Raw genomic sequence first — 25,257 nt, 5'->3', positions numbered from 1 at the left:
TTGAAGCTCTCCTTCTGCAAGTACAGAATATAATCCTTTCAATAGAAGACGTATTGGATGTTAAACTGATACTACACTTGATATTAACCCAAAGGTTTACTTGGAGAAGTTAAGGGACAAGTTTTTATCTCAAATTCTGCCTGCTGATGTGCATCTAACTGCAAGTGTTTCAGCTTTGTTCTGCCTATCATCCTTAATCAAGATTGCATCCACAAACAGATTTCAGGTTACTCCTGGTCTACATACAATTACACCAATTTAACATCACACCTTCAATTCAACTTCTCTGTGTGTAGACAAGCCCTGAGGTAGTTCTTCTAGTGGAGTGTTTGTATGATTACACCGAAATGAATAGACACTGAATAGTCCCCAAAGATTCCAATTGACCGTGGACGACTAGTTTCAGTTAACTGCGTGATTAACATTTCCTTCCTATTTCAACATCCTACAGAAACTGGAATTGTGTCCCCTTTGCCTGCACTGATGGGTGTCCCAGTTACCAAGGCCGGGGAGGGGAGGTCACTTTCATGTTGAATCTAACGCTTTTTGTGTGTGTTTAGCAAATAATGGCTACCAAAGCAGATAATGGCTACCAGGACTTTCATTTCTTGCCAGCTGCATGTGGAAAACCAGTACCTAGATTTTCTGCAGAGAAAATAAAGCAGTAAAAAGAATAAATACTGAATTCCAAAATTGTCAGTTGTAATTTTCTGATGGGCATTTGCACAATTTGACTAACAAAATTGGCCCGAATTTTCTTGTACCCAATGTAACTTTGACTACAGGGGAGTCAAAAATGACTTATGCCAGCAGAAATGAGAGGAGAATCAGAATAGCTTTATCCCGAGGTTACCAGGAGAGAGAGAGAGTTGCAAGCCAGTGTACAAAAATCTGCTTTTTCTCTAAAGTAGATTGAATTTTGCTGGTTCCCAGTCAGTCCAAAATAGATGATTTTGATTTCTCTTTGAACAGGACACGAATATCCCTTTGGAATTAAAATGAGCCACATTCGAGATGCTGTGCCCCAGACACAGGAATCGAAAGACTGTGCCTACCCTCTTGACCTTCATGGGTCCTTCTTAATGGAACAGCTGCCCCGAGAGCTGCAGTGCCAGTTTATACTGAAGCCAAGTCGTCTGGCCTTGTGCGAGCAACTGAATGGTAAGTTGCTCCCCTTACAGAGGCGTCATTCATTGAGAGAGTCTTCAGGTTCTCTCTCTGTTATAGAAAGCGGTCATGTGATGGGGGCATAAGATGTGCGGAATAGGGTCCAGATGTACATTTCAGCTATATGAGAAATTTTACACTAGAATTCTCTTATTTGAGTTCACTGTATTTTTTTACACTTTTTTTTTGAACCAGGTTAAGTTTTTATGAAACTGCCTATCAAATGGTTTTTCCGAAACCAACAAAGCAATGGCCAAATCTCCTCCAGGCAGCCTGTTCGCTTATTTTAACAGTTTATTTGCTGATCAGAAAAATCATGTCTTCACAGGCCTTGCTTTTCTATAATGAGGCTGAACAGTTTTGTGGTTAAGGCACTGGAGTGGGACTCAGGAAATTTGGATTAAATTCTTGGCTATGCCCCACAGTTTGTGTCACCTCAGACAAGCCCCTTAGTCCTTGATGCAGCAAGGTGCTAACTTTAAGCACCTATTTCAATGGGACGACTCACATTCTTTTTTTTAATTCGCTTATGATTAATTAAAAATATAATATATGCAGAAAAAACAAGCATAAAGTACTATACACAAACTTCTCATAATACAGAAATGTTTCATATTAATCATTTGCTGCCTAACCTTAGCTATACTTGAAACATTTAATTATATCTATAATATGAATGATTAAAATATAAAGCAGCTATTTGTATTACACTATTTACAAACAAAATTTGTTTATAAAAAGTCCAACAAATCAAAGAAAAATTCTGAAGTTAGGATAAAGAAGAGAAGCCAAGTTCAGAGGAGGGGGCTAGAGATGGGGAGGGAAGGAAGTAGGCTGAGTGGAGGGGGAAGCGAGGGGCACCCATTCATTTCTAGCATGTGATTGTTTACACTGGGGCCGACCTGACTTGTCTCAAAAAGGGTCCAACACCTCATTAAAATCTCCTGCTATGACGATTGATTCTAGTGGGATATTAATTAGTTTGGGGAGAAAAAAATAATAATAAAAAAACTTGTATTACCTATATTGGGTCCATATATATTAATCAGAGTGTATATAGAGCAGTGGTTTTCAAACTTCTTTTCTGACAATCCAGTTGAAGAAAATTGTTAATGCCTGCGACCCAACGGAGCTGAGGATGAAGGGATTGGGGTGTGGAGGTGAGGGCTGCGGGGTGGGGCTAGGAATGAGTGGTTCACGGTGTGGGAAGGGGCTCTTGGCTGGGGCAGGGGGGTTGGGGTGCAGGAGGGGGTCAGGGCTCTGGGCTGGGGGTGCAGGCTCTGGGGTGGGGCCGGGGATGAGGGGTTTGGGGTGCAGGAAGGGGCTCCAGGTTTGGGGGGGGCTCAGGGCTGGGGCAGGGAATTGGGGCTCGGGCTTACCTCAGCTGGCTCCCAATGAGTGGTGCAGTGGGGGTGCTAAGGCAGGCTTCCTGCCTGTCCTGGCACCTCGGACCGCGCTACACCCCGGTAGCAGCCAGCAACAGGTCCGACTCCTAGGCGGAGACGCGCAAGCGGCTCCACGTGGCTCTCGCCTGCAAGCACTGCCCCCCACCCCCAGCTCTCATAGGCTGGTTCCCGGCCAATGGGAGTGTGGAGATGGTGCTCAGGGTGGGGGCAGCGCGCGGAGCCCCATGGTCCCCCCGCCTAGGAACCGGATCTGCTGCTGGCCGCTTCCGGGGCACAGCGCGGTGTCAGAACAGGTAGGAACTAACCTGCCTTAGCCGGACAACACCACCGATGGGACTTTTAATAGCCCAGTCGGCGGTGCTGACCAGAGCCGCCGTGACCCAGTGCCTTCCATTATGTGACCCAGTACTGGGTCGCGACCCATAGTTTGAAAACCACTGATAGAGAGAGTCCGAGATCTTAGCCTTCTCCAGCAAAAATCTACCACCTTCATCTTTATTTACATCTAGAATTTGTAAATTGAGTCTTTTGTGAAACAATATTGCTACACCTTTGGCTGTAGAGGAGAAATTGTTAAACATCCCTTCCCCCATCTAACCCCTCCACAATTTCTCTGCCTCCAAGTCATTAAGGTAGGTTTCCTGTAGGAAGATAATATCTGCTTTCAGCATTTTTAGGTGGGTGACAATTCTTTTTCTTTTCATCGAATGATTAACCCCTTTTATAGTCCAGGAAACACTATTTATAATATTAGCCATAAGGAATGTTTAGGTCAAATATCTCTTTATCAGGCACCTGAATAGTGTCATTGCTTGGGTCATTGTTACTTCCAGATCTTAGGAATGGTATATCTGGGTTTCCCTTTACTGCCGTGGGGGCATGAGGGGGAGGGGAAAGGGGAGAAGGTAAGGCAGACCTGGAAAGGTAAAAGATAGGTATAATGTGGGAAACAAATAGGAAAAACTGAATAAAAAGAAATGAAGTGGTCAAAAGTAACCACGGATCACTTAAAAATACATAACTCCTATCCAAATGGAAATAGTACCTCAGTCCAGGAGGTTTACAAGGGGGTGACCTCATCACTCACTCCCCCCCACCTCTTCAAAACACCCATGTGGGGTATAAGCTGGTTTCTCTCTAACTTTATAAAGAAGAAATAGTCTCAAATCAAGGGAGGGAATGGTTTCTGCACTGTTCACAACAACAAAAGGGGAAGAAGACTAGTGTCTAAGGAACAAGTCTATAGGAGATACATAAGAAAGGTATACAAATAGTTTAACCTTATTCTAACATAACGGGATCATTTGCAGATAAGTGTTCATTGGCAGAACAGTTCTACCTAAACTTTACTCCCTAGAGTTTTGTCCACACTTGAGTATTGTGTGAACTCCATTGCCCAATAGCTACATCAGCAGTGTAAATCAGCTTAACATTTATTTCAACTCATTTAACGAAAATAAAAACTAATATAAACCACCTGAACTAATATTATTGGAAAAGACAACTGACCTTCTCATACTCTCAGTCTCAGTAATTTGGTGAATCATAACCAGCAATAATAATTATTCTTGGATAGGATTTTAGGAGATCAGATTTATTCACCATGGAGAATTGAACAGATTCATCATTAAACTGAAATCTTTATTCCGTTGTTTAGATCTGGTATCTCTTTTATAAGTGTACATTTAGGGCAAATGGATTGAATATTTCCAGATTTACTATAAACCCTGAATCTCTGAATTAGATGGGGATGAAACCAAGTAAAATCATCAGGCAGGAAGATTTTTTTTTAAGGGGGGGCGTGAGATAAGGGGTTGGAAAAGGTACCAAGAAGGAGAGTGCCTCAGATAGAAAATAGCATCACACTGCTCTGTTGAGCCTTGCCGATCCATAGTGTAAGGGGTCCCCAGGTCCGATGCAGTGATTTGCTTGGAGTCAGGATCTCGAGGTAGATGGTGCTCCCTGTGCACGGAAATCATGAGTATCTTGCCTTGCTCTTTAACTTTGAAAGTAGCAGGGAAGGAAACGAAGTAGTCCAAACCCAATCCTTTCGCTAGGGCTCTTGATCTATTGAATTTAGCCCTTTTTTCCAGCATATCCTTGGTGTAATCCAGGGAAATCATCAGCCTGTGTCCTTTCCATGTTAGATCTTTCAGTTCATGGGCTTTTTTAAGAATGAGTTCCTTAATATTGTATTTTTAAAATCTTACAATTATGGCCCGGGGCTTTGCATTTGGAGGGGGTTTGGCACAAGATAGCGATGAGCGCTCTCAATCTCTAAGTTTGATTGGGGGCAGAGACAAAAGTGCTGGCAGGATGGTGGATAAAAATTCCACAGGCCTCCCTTTTTCCAGTCCCTCTGGGAGACCCACGAGTCTCAGATTCTTCCCTCAAGATCCTTAACCTTCTCTTGTGGTGCTTTAATAGTTCTTTCCTGTTGCTCTGCAGTTATATTCATACTACTCACTGTGTCTTCTTGTTAGGAGATTCTGTTCTCAGCGTCCTCTAGTCTTGAGGCCAAGCCTCGCAAATTAGCTTGGAGCGTACTAGTAATATTTTTGATCTCCGTTGTATCGTCATATCTTTTTCTCAAGATAATCTGCTCACTTGAGATTTGTGGTAGCCAGTCCATATTTTCATCTGGCTTCAGAGAGGCAGCCTATCCCTGGTCAGCCATCCTGGCTGCAAGAGGGCTGCCCAATAGCTTCTGCTTTTTGGTATTTTGTAGAAAGTCTGGAGATGGAACAGGGTCCATAATGGTATTAAATCGAAAGAAAAGAGCTGTAGAATATTATCTGATGAAAACTAGATGGGGGGGAAAGTGATGGTGGTGGATTTTTGGAGGTGAGGAAGGAAGCTGTAAAGCGAGGCATCCACTGTCATCCAAGTGGCTTCCAGAAGCAGACTACTCACATTTTTAAGGTTAGGCATGTACTTAAGTACATCTCTGCTTCCATGAACGGGGATAATAATATTCTTCCACCCTTTGTCTGTCTTGTCTGTATCGGGCCCAACCCTGCATACTCTTGAACACATGCTTCATTTTGTGCAGTGACCTCAGTGAGACAGTTAAGCACACGAGTAAGATTTTGCAGGGCTGGGGCCTTAGACTGTAGACTCATTGGGGCAGAGACTCCCTTAATATGTGTTTTTTACTGCACTTAGCATACTGGGACCCTGATCTCAGTTGTCACCTCTTTGTGCTACTGTAGTATTAATAATAGTAGAAAATCATATATATGTAGAACTTCTTCATGTGCCTCACCAATTATTTTTAGTTCCTGGATATCACTGCTCAGAGTGTATGCCTAGAACACCATTTTTAATGTATCTAGAAATTAAATATATGGGGGTTTGGTATGTGTATGTATTACACATTACACAGGAAATTTAATTGCATTTTATATATAGTAAAATAATTTCCTTTCTACTCCCCCCCCCCCCCAATGTTATGCAGCATCTATTACTTCATGGCATATTTTAGGAATGAGGCAATTAGTAAACAGGTGTGATTAGGTTTATAGGCCCAGCATGGCAGCTGACATTGACTGGCAAGAGAAAATAGAAATGCAAATCAACTCTCTCAAGTTCTAATGCAGACCCATTATCAATAGCACCGTGTAAACTACTGGAGAGAAAGCAAGACTGCCTCTGGATCTGAGGCTTGGGGCAGCCCATGGGTGATGCACAAGCACTGGGCAAAGTGTCAGTAAGAGAGGCTATTTATTTATTTTTCCACTCTCCTCCTCAGCTGATTGAGCAATACATCATTTTAAATTGCTTTATCTGTTTGCAAACCTGATTAACTTGTATGCTGCAGGATCCACTCTCCTTTCCTCTTCTTGGCTCCCACTCACAGATTAGTTTAGGAAATGGATAAGGACAGCAGCACAGAGGCCAGTAGCTGATCTCAGGCTGATCTTGAAATCAGCAGGCCAAAGGCTATGTGGCTGTTATTGTTATGTAACTGCCAGGCACAATTCTGTCTACGTATCAGAAGAGTTCACAACAAAGGGCAAGATTTGTATGTATGGTAACAGGTCTTATGGCTCATAATGCTGCACCTCACTATTGTAGGATTAAGCTCAATTTATTCTCTTTTCCCTGAAATAGGATAAAATAGTTAACTTGGAAACGGAGTTTATACAGTGTCCATTAAAACTTACAACTGAATGTGTAGCCAGTTAGGGATACAGTTGGCTCTAAACATGGTGGTTGTCCACGCACAACATGGTTAACATACCATTAGCAAGCACAGAGGCATAAGTGTTTCAGTCATGTCACACTAGGCCACTGGCAAAGGTGAAATACTTTCACATTGCATAGATCAGTGGTTTTCAAACTTTTTTTCTGGCGACCCAGTTGAAGAAAATTGTTGGTGCCCTTGACCCAACGGAGCTGGGGATGAGGAGTTTGGGCTGTGGGAGGGGCTCAGGGCTGGGGCAAAGGGTTGGGATGCAGGAGTGAGGGTTGTGGGGTGGGCCCAGGAATGAGGGGTTCAGGGTGTGGGGGGGGGCTCTGGGCTGGGCCGGGGGTTGGGGTGTGCGAGGGGGTCAGGGCTCTGGGCTGGGGCCGGGGATGAGGGATTCAGGGTGTGAGCGGGGGCTCTGGGTTTGGGGGGGCTCAGGGCTGGGCAGGGGGTTGGAGTGTGGGCGGGAGTCAGGGCTGGGGCAGAGGGTTGGGGTGCGGGGGTGAGGGCTGCAGGGTGGGGCCAGGAATGAAGGGTTCAGGGCTTCGGGGGAGCTAAGGGCTGGGTCGGGGGGTTGGGGTGTGGGCTTACCTCAGGCGGCTCCCAGTCAGCGGCGCAGCAGGTGTGCAGAGGCAGGCTTCCTGCCTATCCTGGCACCACAGACAGCGCTGTGCCCTGGAAGCAGCCAGCAGCAGGTCCGGCTCCTAGGCGGAGCTGTGCAAGCAGCTCTGGGTGGCTCTTGCCCACAGGCACCGCCCCCCCAGCTCCCATTGTCCGTGAACTGGCCAATGGGAGTGCGGAGCCGGTGTTCAGGGCGGGGACAGCGCACGGAGCCCTGTGCCCTCCCCCCCCCCACCTAGGAGCCAGACGTGCTGCTGGCCACTTCCGGGGTGCAGCGCGGTGTCAGAACAAGTAGGGACTAGCCTGCCTTAGCCGGGCAGCACCGCCGACGGGACTTTTAACGGCCCTGTCAGCAATGCTGACCAGAGCCGCCGTGACCCAGTGCCTTACATTCCGCGACCCGGTACTGGGCCGCCACCCGCAGTTTGAAAACCACTGGCATAGATTATACCCCCTAATAGCACCATTCTGTACAAGTTGGCCGCTCCTCCTCCTCCTCCATCACTATGCATTAGGACATATTTGAGTGCATTGAGCCATGTGATACTGGTGCCACACTCCCTTATTGAGGCAGTATGAATTAATTGCCTGGATTTTCCCATAATGCACAGGCACACACACAGGCAGCCTGGTAGGTGGTGACATGTGAACACAGTTAACAAATGATTGTAATGTGAAAAAAAATTGCTGTGTGGACAGAATTCAACTCTGTTTATTGTAACTGAGTCAGATGGCTGTGCCATGACCTGGTTACAAAAACATAGTCTATGTACAGCGAGGAAAGGACCTACACATGCGTGTTCCTTCTTTAGGGGCTTTATAGCATATAACGTTGATAACGAAGTTGATTGCATCATCATGATTAAAAATGCTTGTAAGCTCATATGTATCAAATGAATATCATAAACATATATTTACTTAACATTTAACTTCAAATATTTGAACAGTGAGAACTGTTTGTCTGGCATCCAAATTGTTCTTTAATCATCTGGTAAAAAGGAGACCAGAGTACAGTAGATTGGTCTCATCACAAAAATAGTCTCATAAACTGTGGAAGGATTCAGTAGTTACAGATTTGGTCCGAAAAGACCCCAGATGGTTCAATAAATTCCAGAGGTTTTATTTAGTATTCAGACTGTTTCTTAGTAGTTCATGAAATGGGGGAAATCCAGTCACACTGTGTAGCACCATGTTGATTAGAACACTGCATGTGAATAGGACTCCCTGCACCTAATGTAAAACGTGGACAGCTCTGATCCTGAAACACGTCAGTATCGCTAACTCTCACTGTGCCAGATTCACTAACGCCGAACTTATTTGCAACCAAGGTGCTATAATGTGTTCCCCATTTTGGCCCAGAAGAACCCAGTGGCACCAGATTGTTCTCAAAATGGCATCCTCCACATACAGTGTGACCTCCCATGCAGCTGCATGGAGGACTCCATTTTAAAGAGCAAAACAGTGGAGGACCGCGCAGTGTGACCTCTTGCACTGTACGTGCGTGGCCATACTGGCAGGGGCTGAGAACCTGAACTTAAAATATCCAGACTGCACCGCTGCCCAGAGGAGACCCTAGGAGTACAAAGTTTGTGTTCCAAAGTATGGAAGTACTGTCTTCAGCACAATGAATAAGCTGCCTGTCTCTCAGCCATGTCAGAGCTTCTCTCTGTATCTTAACTTAGCACATGTTTAAGCAAAGAAAGACCTTACATGTCTCTCCGTCCCCCAGCTCTTCTCCTTGATATCTCCCATTTCCCTTGAGCTGTAAATGAACTAATATTGGGGTAGCTTTACTGACCTTAGAATCTCTTTGTGGCCACACGAGGTTTCTTCGTGCTGCTCAGCCATTGTCAATTTTTGACACAATGCTGGTGTTTCATTGTTTTAGGCTACTTGTTGGTTTCTGTCCCAGTGTTTTCAAGAATGTTGAATTGGTCCTCTTCAAATAGGAAGAAATCTTCTCTGGTTTGACAGTGAGATTTAAATGCTAATAAGCCAGTGGCCAAGTGGAACAGCTGTCTCTCCAGGACTTTGTTCTGGTGGTGGCTCTACAGAAAGTGTTTTTGAGGGGGATATACCAGCATCAGAAGCGGACCTCATAACACCAGGCTTAGGACTCTCACTTAGTTATTGCCTTGCGGAGCTGGAGATAAAGAAAAGTTTCCATTGAGATTGGCTCAACCACTCTGCTGCCACAAAGGAAAGGCTGAAATTTTCTTAGTTGCAACATTGTTCATTTACTTAGACACATTTCTGAAATTTCATAACAGTTTTTCACCAGCGTGGGGGTGACCTGGCTAAATTCCAGATTGGGTAATAATTCTGCTTACCTAAATTCCCCCTATAGTTTTACCTCTGTTCCGCTCCCTGATCTAGATAATAATAATAATTGTTGGAGTGCACGGTTAAACAGATGCTGTTTCTCTCCCAAATGGTGGCTGCATTTCCTTGAAATGGTCCTTTTTTTGTTTGCATAATTTTTTTAAGTGCTTTGGCCTCTTGGAATTGAAGGAAATAACATGAAGCTAGTAATTCTTCCTAATTTTTAAGATAAATTCCCTTACGTTTTAATATATTATTCCTTATTCTGCAAAATAGAAGCTCTCCTTAATTTTTCCTTTCAATGGGCTCAATGTATTTATTGCAAGAACAGAGCATAAGTATGTACTTGCTATTGTAAAAACAGAACTCGAAGTGTAGTAAACCTTAGCAAACCATAACAAAAATTGAGTTTTTAGACATTAGAGGTTAGTTGCTTTCTTCCAAAGCATGACATGTGAAAGCACAATCTTAAACTTTGTCAGGCTTATCTTTCATGAAGTTTTGGTTCGTTTTAAATTTATATCCTCATTTTCTTTATGGAAAGTAGTTTTCATCAGCTTGTAATGTTAAAACGTTCAAGTTTTGAGTTACTCTAACTTTCCTGTCTAATTGTAATGAAATGAATTCCCCCACTCCCAATGGGAACGTAATCTCCTACAATGGAATGATGTATAACAGAAGCCACTAGTGACGCTAAAAGCATGTGTGATAAAGTATGCGATATAAAAGTCTATATTGTACTGAAATCCATGCTTATAGAAGTAGCACGCCTGGATTCTAGCAATGTAGAACCCTTCCGCGGGATGAAAGACCCAACATATGGAAAGGTTCATAGAGGTTTAAGGATCCTGTAAACCTGAATCAGATGACTTTGGAGACAAAAGAAAAGGGAAAGTGTGTGTGTGTGTGTGTATATATTAGTTTTTCTATCTCATATTTCCACCTTAAAGTTGCCAACACAACCCTCCAAAATACCCTTTGCTGTTAAGCCAGAATTTATATAGAATGACAGATAAACATGAGGGAATCCATTTTCTATTTAAGATTGCCTTGGTTTCCTTCTCTTTGTGCTGTAAAGAAGAGCTTCCGTCAGTAGTGCAGTTTGGAGCTTTCACTGTTACTGTACCTCATGAAAACCATCAAAAAGAATGAAGAACAACCAAGCCCATTGGTGTGTTGTCATCATGATGAAGTGCCAGCTGGAAGACATTGATTAAAGAGCAGGCACTGGTTCTTGAGCATTGGTCGGCAAATGCTTGAAGCAAGAACACAGATACGCTCACTCTGGGGAAAAAGAGTCGGAAAGGCAACTGGGTTTTTCTGTTGGCTGTTAATGCTCCTTCCCCCATCAGCTTACTCATTGATGTTAGTTGTGCAGAGGCTGCTCCAGCCCATTGCCAGTGGGAACTGGAATGTCAAGGTACAGCAGCCAGCAAGAGAAGAATTTCTTCTTTAAAAAAGAGGCTCTGTGGTTTTTGTGCATGTGGGTGGGAACAATCTAGATGCATGTAAACTCAGTGGGCTGGTTTTCTTAATCCTACATTTAGAGGTAAGAGTTCCGGCTGCAATCTAGCAATGCAGTGCAGATCTGTGTGATCCTTTTTGAATGCTTGGATAATAAAGCATGTTCTCTGTGTGTGCACACCAATGGAATAGGCTGAGCCAGACCGAGGAGTTGGTTGTGTTCATGAAACTTTTCCATCTGAAACCATAGCAACCACTACAAAAGTAATATTAGAAACAGAACTGAAATACATTTCTTCTAATAAACACCTCACTTTTTCCCCAGAACTAAGCCAAAAGCCATTTAAAAGGAAAAAATCGATCATAAACTGGGCCTTTTGGCGTGGTCCAGGCACTCAGCTGGACAATATACCCCTGTCTCCAACATCTCCTGTTCCAGGGAAACTCTTTGGTCTGTCGCTGCCAGCCATCTGTGAGAATGACAATCTGCCTAAACCTGTCTTGGTAAGTCACGGATTCTGGGCTGGCTATTAAATATTTGGGATTTCTTTGCATAGGAAATGAGAAGGTTGGGGGTTAGGTAGCCATGACACTGAAATGATCCTCCATAGAGAAACCAGGAGGAAATGTTCTCTCCAGTTTTGAGCCAGAACTTTGGCTGTCAACACAAATTGCAGCAAATGTTTGTAAAATGTGGTCAGACCTGGTTAATACAAATCAGTCTGCAAATTGTATGTAATCAGGCTGAAGGTTTTTTAAAACTAATCTATCTTTTCTACATGGGCCTGGTTCTGTAACTGTCTCTCATGCAAGTAGTCCCTACTCCTCAATAGGAGTATGTACTACTCAACAGAAGTGTTGTGGAATCAGGCTCCTAAGACTAAGGGCCGGATCTTCAGCTGGTGTAAATCAGGGGAGATCCTGTGAAGTCAATGGAGCTACATCAATTTACACCAGCGGAGGATCTGGCTCTTATGCTTGCCCTTGGTATGTTCTCCCCACATCACTCAGGGATGTTCATACCAGGACTCTTCAGGACATTCCAGAGCATTTTTTGTTTTCTAGCTGCAGTCTTTACGAATTTTGATAATTTTAGGGTATCCAATTTAACCCTCCAGAGATGAGCTCTAGTTTACCTTAGGAATCTATTCTAGAACTATTAGGTCTTTCAAGCCCAATGCAGCCACTGATGTGTTCTGAGAATCATTCTCAAACTTGAACCCTTTTGGAACTTTTGTTTGGGAAAAGTAAAGTTACTAGGTGCACGGACACCACTTGGTACAATTAGTAGTTTGAGTCTGAAAAACTTATGTTGTTTAAGTCCCAAAAAGTGACTTTCTTAAAATTCATGCAGCATCCTTGGAGAATGAAACATGGCATCTGGGATGCTATATGGAGAAGGCAAAGCTGAGGGTGTTAAAGCCCCACGCAGGTTGCGGGTCTGCTTTAAAGCATTATAACCTGCATTCTAAATTGAAAGGGTTGTTTTAGTTTTTATCTTACAAAAAGCAGGTCAAACCATTAACTCGTTGCCCTAAAACATTGACCAGTTTTGTTTGTTGGCCAAACCTTCGTTCTCAAGTTGAGATCTTGCATTGCAGGATTTAACTCATTTTTAACAAATGAGCTCCCAATCTTTGCAAAGAAAGGGGAAATACTGCTCTGAGTACTGCTGGCTTGAATGGTGCCCCTATAAAGGTATTTGCACGTAGATGGACAGTTGGCTCCCAACTTCTGAAAGAAGAGGAATGTTAAAGAAGTAGACTTTAAAAATAGTTTCCATTTGGCATATTTGCATTGCTGCACTTCAGGAAGACCTACCCAGCAGCCCAGACTGCAAAATTAGCCAAAAGCTACTTTTCAGCGATTACAGTTCTAATAACTCAATTTAATGATAATACATTCTCCACCAGCCACCATTCCCCTGCCGTCGGCTCAGAGATCCTTCTTTAAAACAAACAGTCCTCGATTGCTTTGTGACCTACTTATTTTCCTTGTTTTAAATAGTTTGGTCTTCAGACAAGTGTGTGTGTGTGTGTGTGTGTGTGTGTGTATAGAATATATATCACTATTTTAAAAAAAATTCCTAAACAAAACACTCCCTGGAGTAAAGTACTGGTCACACAGAGTAAGGGTGGCAGAGTAAGGGCTGACTCTTAATTAGGATTTAGAAGTGGAGATTAATATGAAATGAGAAGTACCTACTAGCTATGATAAAATTATGTTAGGCTGTTCAGGCTACAAATTGATCATCAGCTGGGTCAGAAACCTTAGCACATAGTTTGCAGCAATGCTGAACAAACAGGTGAATGGAGGTTTGACACCTCCCTGTGAAGCATCTGGCTGTAGCCACTGTCAGACAGGATACTATGCTAGATGGACTATTGCTCTCTTCCTGTGCAGCAGTATAAACTGGCTGATATTTGCACAGTGCTTTGAAGAGGTAATGTGCTAGATCAGTGTTGAGTAATATTATTATATTGGGTGAGGATATTCGCACAGCTTGTTTGAAGAAATGTTTTCTCAACTCAGTGCCGCAGACCATAGCTTTAATGAGAGTTGGGTGGCAAAGCCCATGGAATAGAGAATATACCCTGATGTGTTTTTGACTTGTGAATCTTCGTAGGACGTTTGCACATGTGGAAAAAGGATAAAGCCACATCTTAATAGTTAACAGATAAAGAAGCGATATGTAAGGAAGGCTATCTGGCTTTTTAATTTTGCACAGGACATGCTTTCCTTCCTTTACAAAGAGGGGCCTTTTACCAGGGGTATTTTCAGACGCTCAGCAAATGCGAAATCCTGCCGAGAGCTCAAGGAGAAGCTTAATTTGGGAGCTGAAGTGCACCTAGCTTGTGAATCCATATTTGTGACTGCCTCAGTGTTTAAGGTATGCAAAGAGCTTTACTTCTCTCTCCTTGAGGGCGGGGGGTGGGAGGAGGGATATGACAACTAGTCAATTCGTTTTCTGCAATAGGAGTTTATTTTTATTTTTTAAAACTTGCCTCCTATCTCATTTAGAACCTGATCCTCCAAGTCCTCTAGCTCTCCTTAAAGTCTGTGGGAGTTCTTTGCAGGCTTGGGCCCTTATTCTGTAAAGATGCTATAAAGTACAAGACTCTTGTGCTTCCCAAAATATTCTGGTTTATTTCTCTGTGGATTATCTTTGCATAAGGACTAGTATGTTAATAACAGTATTGTTTCATGCAGAGAACATCCAGAATTCATAACCAGCCTATTTGGGAGAGTTTTGTCCGATGTGTATTTGCATATAAATCTCAAATATGGACTAGCATATTTGCCCTGTTGTTTTATTACCCTCACATGTTTATGTACAATGGGTGCTTGTAATCTCCATTGATATATGTTCAAGTAGTGTCTCTAGTAGGATGTTTTTAACAGAGGCCTTGGCTACACTTGCAAGTTACAGCGCTGTAAAGCCTCCCCCAGCGCTGTAACTCACTCCCCGTCCACACTGGCAGGGCACTTACAGCGCTGTATCTCCCTGGGTACACCGCTGTAGGTACTCCACATCTCCGAGAGGAATAACAGCTGCAGCGGAGTGGCTACAACTCACGGGTGTGAGTGTAAACGCTTGCAGCGCTGTACTAATCACCTTGTCAAGTGGCCAATCCCCTCCATTGTTGTGACCGGCTGCAGGAATGCGGACGTGCCGGTTTCAAAGCTCGTACCACAGAGAAAAGCAAACAGTTTGCAGCTTGCTTTGAGTGAGTAAATGAATGAGCAGGGGGCCGGGAGTTCGGAACTTGCAAAATAGAGAGCTGACATGCTCCAAAAAGCACTCTCTCTTCCCCCACACTCCCTGTCACAATCCACCCCACCCCTTCCGTTTTGAAAAGCACGTTGCAGCCACATGAATGCTGGGATAGCTGCCCATAATGCACCACTCCCAACAGCTGCAAATGTGGCAAGTGTGGCCACACCACTGCGCTGGCAGTTGTCAGTGTGGACAGACTGCAGCGCTTTTCCCTACTCAGCTGTACGAAGACAGGTTTACCTCACAGCGCCGTACAGCTGCAAGTGTAGCCAAGGCCAGAGAATGCTATTCCTCTTGCTGCCATTCCTGATGCCTATGAGTTGTTGCCTCTCATCATGTTGCAATGGTCTGCCCTCTAGTGGTTGGAGGTCTTAAAATGTGCTGCTGTTACTACTGACAGTAAATGGAAATTCTCCATTAGCTCAAGCGATCTTGAACAATTCAAGGAATGAAGTTAGATCCCTGCATTGGGGTTTGCATGGAATCAGATTCCTCCTTGTGCTGTGCTGCTGCTGTTAATGTTCACTGGAAAAGAGACACTCTCTGGATAACATGTAGACATAAGGAAAAGCACACCTGTTCCTTTTAAAGAAATCAAATGGTGGTTGTGGGAAACCGCATCTACTGGTTTTGGAGTGTACAGAAGAGAAGAAAATAAGACCTGAATGTGGAATAATATCTGTGCTTGTAAAGATGGTGAAATATCTTCCCCAAACTTCTGCACAAAAGTGTTTTGGTTTCACCCTTACAAATTGTTTGACACTCTCCAGATTTTGTTTTTCTGCACAATTTGACACGAGTTTCTTTGTCTTCAGCTAGAACGTGTGAAATTTGTATTCTCAATATCAAAGCCATTGAATGAATTTGACTCATGCTTGCACCTTTGCACAGGAAACACCACTTAAACCCTCAAAATAGTGCCAAAATGGTGCTGATCAACTGGCCTGGCAACTTCACCTCACTGTGCCCATTTTTCACATCACAATAGGGTTTGTTTTGTTTGTGGAAAAGTGGCCTGTTTGAAGTTTAAAATAAACATATGAAACAGGGCAAAATTTTGGGGGTGAAATGAGCCCCCTTATTTTGTTTGTAGCAAAAAAGGGGGGGGAAGCATTGTAGTACTTTTTTCCATTTCATTGCATCTAGTGCTCAATCCTGCAAAGTGCTGAGCAGCGTGGCCCTCACCCAGCAAAGCATTTCAACATGCGCTTAACTTTAAGCATATGAGTTACCCTATTGGCTCCAATGGGACTATTCCTGTGTCTCAAGTTAAGCAACTGCTGAAGTGCTTTGATGAATCGGGACCCTGTTTATTACCGCAAATTTTAGGTGGAAATCATAATTTTCATTGCAGTTGTCCCAAAAATAGATGGGGAAAGAGGGTGTACATGTCTGATGTCAAAGAAAAGCCTGTTTATGTAATGTGCATCATAGAGATGGTTCAAAAGTTCGTGTGGTAAAGCATGACCCCATTTAAGGCTGGCAAAGTCAGTGGGATCTGCTGAGTAAGTGCTAATTGTACATTTAAGCTGCTAGGAGAGCGAATTTTCCTACCACTTGAAAACTAGACAGAAAACTGAATTCATGTACCGTGCTCTGGGGGGACTCCTCCCTTGATTCACCTTGCTTTAATGTTCTTTGGAAGTGCCCACCTCAGACCTTGTATGTGAAGAGTTTCCCCAAGGTGTGAATCAAACATCAGTGAAGAATATTTCCTTCCACTTGAATGAGGGAGCCATGCAATATGCAGCTACTCTGGTTCATTATTTATAGGAACACTGGAGACCAGAATTGAGCTTTGTATCTGTAATTCAGGGAAGTACAAGCCTTATTTTGAAGAGAATGGGCAGGCAGAACTAACTTACTTTAATTTTTATCATCAAAATCAATCTGTTCTTTGGCAGTCCTGTGACAGTCACAAACTGAACACAAAATAATTAGTACATAAACACATGGTAATATGGGCCTAATTCGGCACCACTGAAGCCAGTGGAATTTTTACCAGTGATTTCAATGGCTCAGGATCAGGCCCTATAGGAAAATTATTGTAAAACTTATTGCTTGTCTACACTAGAAATTTGTACCGCTTTAACTGTACTGGTACAGTTAAGGTGCCACCGCCAACTTGTGACTGCAGTTATATCAGTATAAAGGTGCTTTATACGAGTGTAGCTATTCCCATACAGGAAGGAGAATAACTGTACCAGTATAAGGCTAGGTCTACACTACAGCGGGGGGTCGACCTAAGATACGCAACTTCAGCTACGTGAATAGCGTAGCTGAAGTGGCGTATTTTAGGTCGACTTACCTGGCTGTGAGGACGGCGGCAAGTCGACCGCTGCTGCGCCGCCGTCGACTCCGCTGCCGCCTCTTGCCGCGGTGGATTTCCGGAGTCGACGGCAGAGCGATCAGGGATCGATTTTATCGCGTCTTCACTAGACGCGATAAGTCGATCCCCCATAGACCGATTGCTACCCGCCGATCCGGCGGGTAGTGAAGACGTGCCCTAAGTTGCCTTTATACTGGTATAACTACATCCACACTAGGACTTTTAACTATTTTGGTTAAAAATTACCACCCCCCAACCAGCGTCGTTTTACCATTAAATCTTATAAGCATAGACCAGGTCTTACTGTGACGTGTAGGAAAGCAGCTATGCTTCTGTAGTCTTCTCTTCATTCTTGGAGTGCAGCATGGGTGTGCTCCTTACTTAGCCAGATCCGTGACAAGCACTGTAAACATTTTGCTGGGATAAATGGGGATTGAAGATAATTCGATGATTAGTAAACTGCAGGCATCTCACAGTATCCAAATAACTGGCCCCTGAGCTAATTCTCTGGTAAAGTGAAAACAGATAAAGCATTAGAAATGCATCCCGTTTGACAGAAAAGGTTCAGGAGAGGGTATGAAAATATTAATCCTAAACATAATGCAAAATTTTTCTTAATGTTAAGAGATTTACTGCTTGACTTAGCGGCTCTGTGGAATAAAATGCACACCAGCCAGTGCTGTCCCACCAATACATTTTGTCAGATCTGTGTAGCTTATCTTTTTTCCCCACCCACACTGCTAGCTCACATGTTTTTATTGTTCCTCTCTTGGAATAAGGATTTTCTTCGGAACATCCCAGGCAGCATTTTTTCATCCCAGCTCTGTGATAAGTGGGTCTCTGTAATGGATCAAGGGAACCATGAAGAGAAGATAAAAGACATCCAAAGGTAGAGTTATTTATATTGCAAAAAAGTGGAATCCTACAAATTAGACTTTTGACAGGCCCCAATTAAGGAAAGCATTTAAATGAATGCTTAAATTACCCCCAATTCAGGAAAGCACATAAGCACGTGCTCAAGTCCCATTGACATAAAGGGACTTAAGTACACGCTACAAGTTAAGCACATGCTGAAGAGCTTTCCTGTATAGGGTGCTTTCCTAAATCATGTTCTCGGTACCTATGTGCCTGCTGTGGGAGTACGTGCCAGTAAGCAGATTTCAATCATTTCCTTTCACCAAGACCACAAGAGAGTGTTTATAAATATGCTCCCGAAGACCAGGACTTCTGCCTGCTACCAAAATAGACTGAGTTTGTTTTGGGTGGTGCAGGAGCTTTGGCAAAAGGGGTGCAGCAACTATTCAGTTCCACTCTTTTTTATTTTATTTTATTTTTTTGCATTCGTTTCAAACTTCAGTGACTGTTGTGAAGCCGGGATTGTGTCATAGTGAAATATCGGAGTCTGGCAATGGTGGAAGCCCTGTTGCTGAGGATATTAAAATTAGATTGGGCAAAGCACTAGTCCATGCAGGCAGGAGGGTGGACTAAGCGACCTATTAAATGGAGCTCTGCCAATTTACGTTAACAACTGGGTATCCAGAGCAAATGACTGAATTTTGCAACTGAGTGAACCAGTGAGTTGACAATTGAACAAAAGAACAAATAAAAATCACAAATTGTACATGTGCGTTTATGTGACAGTGCAGTGTTAATTATTTCTTAGACTAATTCACAGTATATCAGCAATTGTTCTGAATTACACCATATTAGAGGAACGCACTGAAGTTTGAGTAATAAGAGCTCACTGTGGTACCTGCTGGGTCTTTTCTTAGAAGCTATTGAAATAGTAACTATTTCCTGCTCTAACCACTAATCCACATTGCCTCCCTCCGATTTCTGTAGTTTCATCAGAGGCTAACTCTAGTGAGTGGGGGGGAAGTGCTTTCTTAAATTGCTCTTTATGGGGTTTTTTTTCTTTCAGGCTAATAGAACAACTCCCCAGAGCCAATGTGGTTCTTTTACGTTACCTCTTTGGAGTACTACACAGTATAGAAAAGCAATCTGAAGATAACCAGATGACGGCATTTAATCTAGCTGTGTGCATCGCACCCAGCATGCTGTGGCCTCCTGCTCCCTCAAGCCCTGAAACAGAAAGCGAATTCACCAAAAAGGTGAGTGAAACCTCAGTTTTGCTAAGGAATCTCTATGTTCAGAAAGGTGATAATAATTAGTACCTACACAGATCAGTGCTTCTCCTCTTCAAAGCCCTCTGCAAACATTAAATAATTCATCCCCACTCTGCCCCTGAACCAGAGGGAGTGAGATCATAACTATACAGTGCATTTGTAACAATCACTTCCTCCTAGGGATGCTGTTTGTTTAAGCTGGTCTTAGAACAGTTTCCTCTGTATAATCAGAGGAATGTAGGGTGAAAAAGGACCTCAAAAAATGATCCTGTCCAGCCCCCTGTACTGAAGCAGGACCAAATAAACCCGTAAGGCAGTCAGGGTGGGAAAGATGCACAGGAAGGAGTTGGCTTAGGGCCTCAGGGAGCATTGTCCCCAAGGAGAAGATTGTAAATGGCAGTAGGGAAGGAGCCGAGTGGGATCCAAGCACAATCAATCTATCCAATTGCCTCCTTTGCAAGATGGCGCTGCTGAAGAGGGTGGGATCTGGCACCATTTGGAAGCTGTTCATAAAGGCAACAATATGGATGAGCCTAATGAGAGGGATGCAAAAGCAGAAACTTGTAAATACTAGTTTGAAAATCCATCCATTGTAGGTTCATTTCCAGCTGTGGGGGAAGAAGGGTGTAGATGCAGAGTACCTGTAATGGCAAAATTGGAGGCAGTTGCCTAAAGGTAAAAGAAATTTCATCTGCTGGAAGCCCATTTATCCTTAGGGAACTAAGCTAGTTCTTGAAGTGTGTGTTTCCGGGGGATTGGCTATTTTCGTAGGGCGTGGGTGTGGTGATCTGCTAGGGGTTACTGTGCCATAAAGGCGGGAGAGTTCCTGGCTACTGGGAGGTGAGGGCAGGTCAGGATGCGTGGATGGAGCAAGTGCCACCCCATTCCCCTCCACATACACCCTGTCCTCCCAATGTGATCGCCTACTATCTGCCAGTTTCCTACCCTTCCTCTGGTCTGTGCTGCAGCCTGGGAGAAGTTGCTGATCTTGGAAGGTCATGCTATGGGTGGGAAGAACTGGTGCAGAAATGACTGCATGCCAGAGCCAGCGGGTGAGAGGAGGTAGTCAGGGAGCATGAGGCCTGCAGGGATGGTGTGGGAAGTGATCTAGTGCTTAGTGAAGGGGGCTAGAGTTGGCAGAGGCTCAGTCTGTGCAGAGAGAGAGCAGGACCTATGGTGAGGGAGGCTACAATGGTGGTGAGAGGGGAAAACACCAGGGTGGGGGGTGCTAGAGTGCTCGTCTCTTATAGTGCAGAGCTCTTTATTACTCTTAGCATTAATATGAGCACAGGGAGAGCAAGGATTGGTTTCATAATGAGAGGTACCTACAAGGGGCCATTCAGATGTTCCAGGGAGACCAAAGTGACCTCTTATAGATTTGGCTGTTCCTTTATCAATCTCCTAACAGTTGTGTTGAGACCAATGGCTGGAAGTTGAAGCGAGACAAATTCAGACTGGAAATAAGGTGGACGTTTTTAGCAGGGAGGGTAATCAACCATTGGAACAACTTACCAAGAGCTGGTGGATTCTACATCACTGGCACTTTTTACATCACGATTGGATGTTTTTCTAAAAGGTCCTTTAGCTCAGACAGGGAGTATTTGCGGGAAGTCCTATGGCCTTTGTTACACAGGAGGTCAGACTAGATTATCATAGTGGTCCCTCTGGCCTTAGAATCTCTGAAACATGTCCATAGGAGCCACCCATCTAGACCTGCTTTGGAACAAATCACTATCTGCAAAATTTAGCACATGCTGGGTAAATCCAAGGCTGGAGCACCATATACAGCATCGGCAGAGAGCCTGTAACATGATATTTGGGAACAACCTTTTCATTCAAAGGAAAAGCACATAGGATTGGTTGGTTTTTGTTACCAATCTATACTCTTCTCAACTCAATAGTTCAAGATCTGTATAGAGATCTCATTGCCATTGATTTGTTGCAGGTTTCTGTTCTGGTACAGTTTCTAATTGAAAATTGCTGCAGGATTTTTGGAGAGGAAATTTCCACCCTCTTTGGGGACATACTGATACGATGTGACAACAGAGAGGATGGCTCAGGTAACATATGTTTCATTCATATTAGCTAAACCCAGCCAGTCAGAAGATTCAGTACATTCTTAGGAAGGCTGTTATTTTCCATTCATATAATCTGTCCATCCAAAATATTACTCAGATGTACACAGATGTGTAGACAAACATGCACTCTCCCTTAGTCAGTGATGGTGATAGTTGTGTGATTTTTTTTTTTTATCATGCACCTTATACTATCTCAGTCACTCTTTTCGCTCCATTTGGCATGATCTGCATAACTCACTTTGCCACTCATGAGTAATATGGTTGTCCCAAACTTCTCATGTATTCTCTCTAGTGTAATGTGGCTAAATTCTCCCTCAATTACACCACTTTAAATCTGTGGGCTTGAGTCTACTTGCTGTGCCGTAACTGAAACTAGAACCTCTCATTATATATTGGCTATAAATCTTCTACTTTCTGGAGCACAATAAAATTACACCCTGGCTTCTTCACATATCAGAGCAATTGAATTGAATTGAATGTTCATAACATTACTGATTTTAATAGCCTGTAATTAATGTATTATCCATAGGTTGATTACTAGGGAGTATCCATAAATCCATCCCTATTCAGCACAGCACTTAAGCATGTGTTTAATTCCCTATGCTGCATTGGGGGGGCCTAATAAAATGAATTTCTATTCTATCTTAAAATGATCATTTTGAAAGAATTCTAAACTTTTCCCATTTGGCCAGGTGTCAGTTTTAGGGACTTTCCAAGGACAAACAATTACCGAAGGGAAAGAATACTTTTGAAACAAAATGTAACTGTGTCGTCAGTGTCGTTTGAGGATGGACATGCTAATGCTGCTTTCATCCTCTTGCAGATCTCTCTTCCTTTCATCTGAATGATTCTTCCTATGACAGTTTGGAAAACGAGCTGAATGATGATGTTGACTCTTCATTTAGTGACTTGCTCAAAAAACGAGGTCAAGATAACAGGAGCCGGGACTCAGTTTTGACTCTGAGTGATTGTGACTTGGACCAGCCTGAGGTGGAAGAAATTAAAATTCAGCTGCCACCCAAATCAAAACCAGTGCGAATTTCTACTGGATCACACCATGAATCTGCATTACAGGATCAATCTGAGAATGAGTCTCTTTGCTCCAGTACCTCTGGCTGCTCATCAGTAACGGTCCCGGATGCTCTCAAAAGCTTGAGAAGACAGAGACGCTGCTCAGAGCCCACGATTGGCCTTCTTGCCTCTAAATTCAGCCACATCAGTGGGGTTCATGAGAACGCAGTACGTAAAGCCAGCTGTGATGCAGTGCTGTCGCACGTAGATGAAGACTGTCTCAAGCAGCTTCGTTCATTACAGGTGGAAGGGCAAAAGCTTATTAATCAGAGTTTGGTTATGGGGATAGATGTGGGTCAGAGTGGCACCGTGGGCCAAAATGGTGAAAAGAAAGACTTGTCCAATTGCCTCCTGCCCCCACCCCTGCTGAGATTAAACATTTGCTCAAGAACTAGCTGTTCTAGTTTATCTTCTCCCGGAACGTCCCCATCTGGGTCCTCAATGAGTTCCTTGGACAGTGCTTTCTCTCAGTTTTCGGACAATTCAGTATTTACTCCAACCGAGACCTCCTCTCCTTTGGATTGTGCTTTTCAGCCTCAAAAGAAACATGGAGAGCTTTCTCCTGAATTCAACCCTTTCTCTGGAGTACACCTAGGTGCTGGCCTCAGTTCTTTTCCTAACCAAGCTAGCAGCAGCAGCTCCGTTGGTGTTAGAAAAGAGAGTCAAAAAAGCCCTGTAACTCTTCATCCCAGCACATGGCTAAAGAACGGAGCCTCCACAATGAAAAATTGGACTCTCCGAAAAAAGGAAAGAGTGTCCAAACAAGAGGAGAAAAAGAAGAGTGTTGTTAAAATAACTTTGGAACCACAAACGGATTCTTCGGATGCGTCAGAAGATAACTTATGTCAAGAACAACGGCAAGTTTTAAAAACACTTATGTCAACAGGAGGAATTAATGCTGCGGAAACAGTGCAGGAGGGCAACTTTTCTTCTTCCCGGGGGGGTGGGCAGCTATGCAGCTCTCCACTTTGTGCAGGGGAAGCCAAAGACAAGAGACTAAAGGCATTGGGGCTGTTGGCTGAGCAAAGCAAGGAGGAGGAAGAGGAGGAGGCAAACTCTCTATTTGTTCAGTCACATAAAAGACAGCTGTCCAACACTTTCACTCAGTGCACAAATCCAAGGGCTGAGCATGCCCGTGAGCCAGAGGATGTTGTCAGTGCTGGACATGAACTTTTCATCAAGGACAGCTTAAGTAAGACTGTGATTTCCACAGACTTAGGAGGCCAGCAAGTGACAAACTCCAAGAACAACATATCTTTGCCAAGCACTGAATCAAAAAATATTGATGATGAGTCCAAAAGGGGCTTCTCTCGGTCTCCAAAAACCACAAAGGCAGTTGATGACTGTTTGTTTAAACCTGATGTTAATAAATGTCTTCAGAAATCAGAGGAAGGGACCAAGGCCATGGTCCAAAATAAAAAGGAATGGCCAAACAAGCATTGCAGTGATTCCAAGTTTGAAGAGCTTGACCAAAGGTTTTTTGCCGAGGAGTCTTATGTTTAAAATCACCACCTTTGGGACTAATGTCGGATCTGCTTCGGGTTTAATACCCCAAGAAATGAACTTTCACGGCGGGGCTACAGAACTCATCCTGTCATTATGGGAATTATCAAAGTAACTTCCCCACATACTGATATTGTGATTAACTACCTTCCTAGAATCTGGGAAGGTCCCAGGAAATTGTTAAGAGAGGCACTCAGATCCAAGACACTAGTGAGTGCAGTAGTGTGTTTGACATAGAGTCCTCCTCTTGACCACTCGTGTTAAGCTTTGTAGATGTAAGTCCATGTCCTTTGTGGTTTTGATGCAGTATACATGGTCAGCATAGATTCCATAACTGTGGTATTCTACTACTGTTTTGAAACTATGATGGTTATTACTTTCATTGCTCTCCAAGGAAGAAGTGTCGTGCTTTGTATGTTAACAAGGTAACTGTTCAGTAGTTCCAGTCCTCTCCGTCTTGCAGCAAAAGAAGAAAAGCAATGTAAGCTTGAAAAAGAAGTGACATTAAATGCTGAAGCTTGTAACTAACAACTCCCAACTCTGTGTGTTTCGTTTATGGTACTCCATTGGGTGTTCTTTTTATGTTTAAGTTGTGAATAGTTTATTAATATTGCTGTAAAATGGCATGTATTATTGCAAGCAGAACACATGTAATTTTATTATGCGCTATCTAAATCATCTTATAATATATTTAAAGTAATGCATTATCTAAAATGCTTTGAGTTTGTATAATATATCTTGATAAATTTTGCTATTATATATGGTCTGAAATAAATGTGTATTTTTGTACTTGCAGAACTGCTGCTAACTTTACAAATTCCGTTTTTGTTGTTACGGCACTGGTATTGGTGTATGCATTCAATGCTGTACATTAAATAAAATCCATTCTGTCATAAAGTCAACCAAAACAATTTTCCAAGTAACCCTTCAGTTCTCTGGCTTTAAAGTCACATTTATTTACCAGTAGATTGTGATGGTAATGATGCTTCTTAAAAACCTACTTTGTTTTCCCCCTTTTTTTTTATCTCTAGATTTTGACATTTGCTTCTGCAGTAAATGCTTTTGTTTTGTTTACTAGAAGGAGATGGTATATTTCAGTTTTGGCAAAAGAGAACAAGCTGCAATGTGAATACAATTCAATAGAACTTCGGAGGTCAGGTCTATGGATTCTTTCTTGCCTAGTGATATCAATGGGAATTTTGC

The 25,257-nt window shown here is 43.1% G+C and overlaps 1 protein-coding gene across 1 annotated transcript in view; it reads left to right on the top strand.

Moving 5' to 3' along the window:
- Nucleotides 1–25,023, top strand: part of ARHGAP20 (Rho GTPase activating protein 20) — a 101,430-nt gene extending 76,407 nt beyond the window's left edge. Inside the window, exons 9-15 of the mRNA XM_024217092.3 lie at nt 973–1,161; nt 11,495–11,673; nt 13,898–14,059; nt 18,056–18,165; nt 19,198–19,387; nt 21,348–21,462; nt 22,304–25,023. Of these exons, the coding sequence (XP_024072860.2) occupies nt 973–1,161; nt 11,495–11,673; nt 13,898–14,059; nt 18,056–18,165; nt 19,198–19,387; nt 21,348–21,462; nt 22,304–24,054 (2,696 nt within the window). The 3' untranslated portion in view covers nt 24,055–25,023. The remainder of the gene's footprint in view (nt 1–972; nt 1,162–11,494; nt 11,674–13,897; nt 14,060–18,055; nt 18,166–19,197; nt 19,388–21,347; nt 21,463–22,303) is intronic.
- Nucleotides 25,024–25,257: the final 234 nt, after the last annotated feature.

The sequence above is a fragment of the Terrapene carolina genome, unplaced genomic scaffold (genome assembly GCF_002925995.2).
Source record: "Terrapene carolina triunguis isolate 2854851 unplaced genomic scaffold, T_m_triunguis-2.0 Scaffold138, whole genome shotgun sequence".
In the NCBI taxonomy this organism is placed as follows: domain Eukaryota; kingdom Metazoa; phylum Chordata; order Testudines; family Emydidae; genus Terrapene; species Terrapene triunguis.
This window is presented reverse-complemented; position numbering and strand designations above follow the sequence as displayed.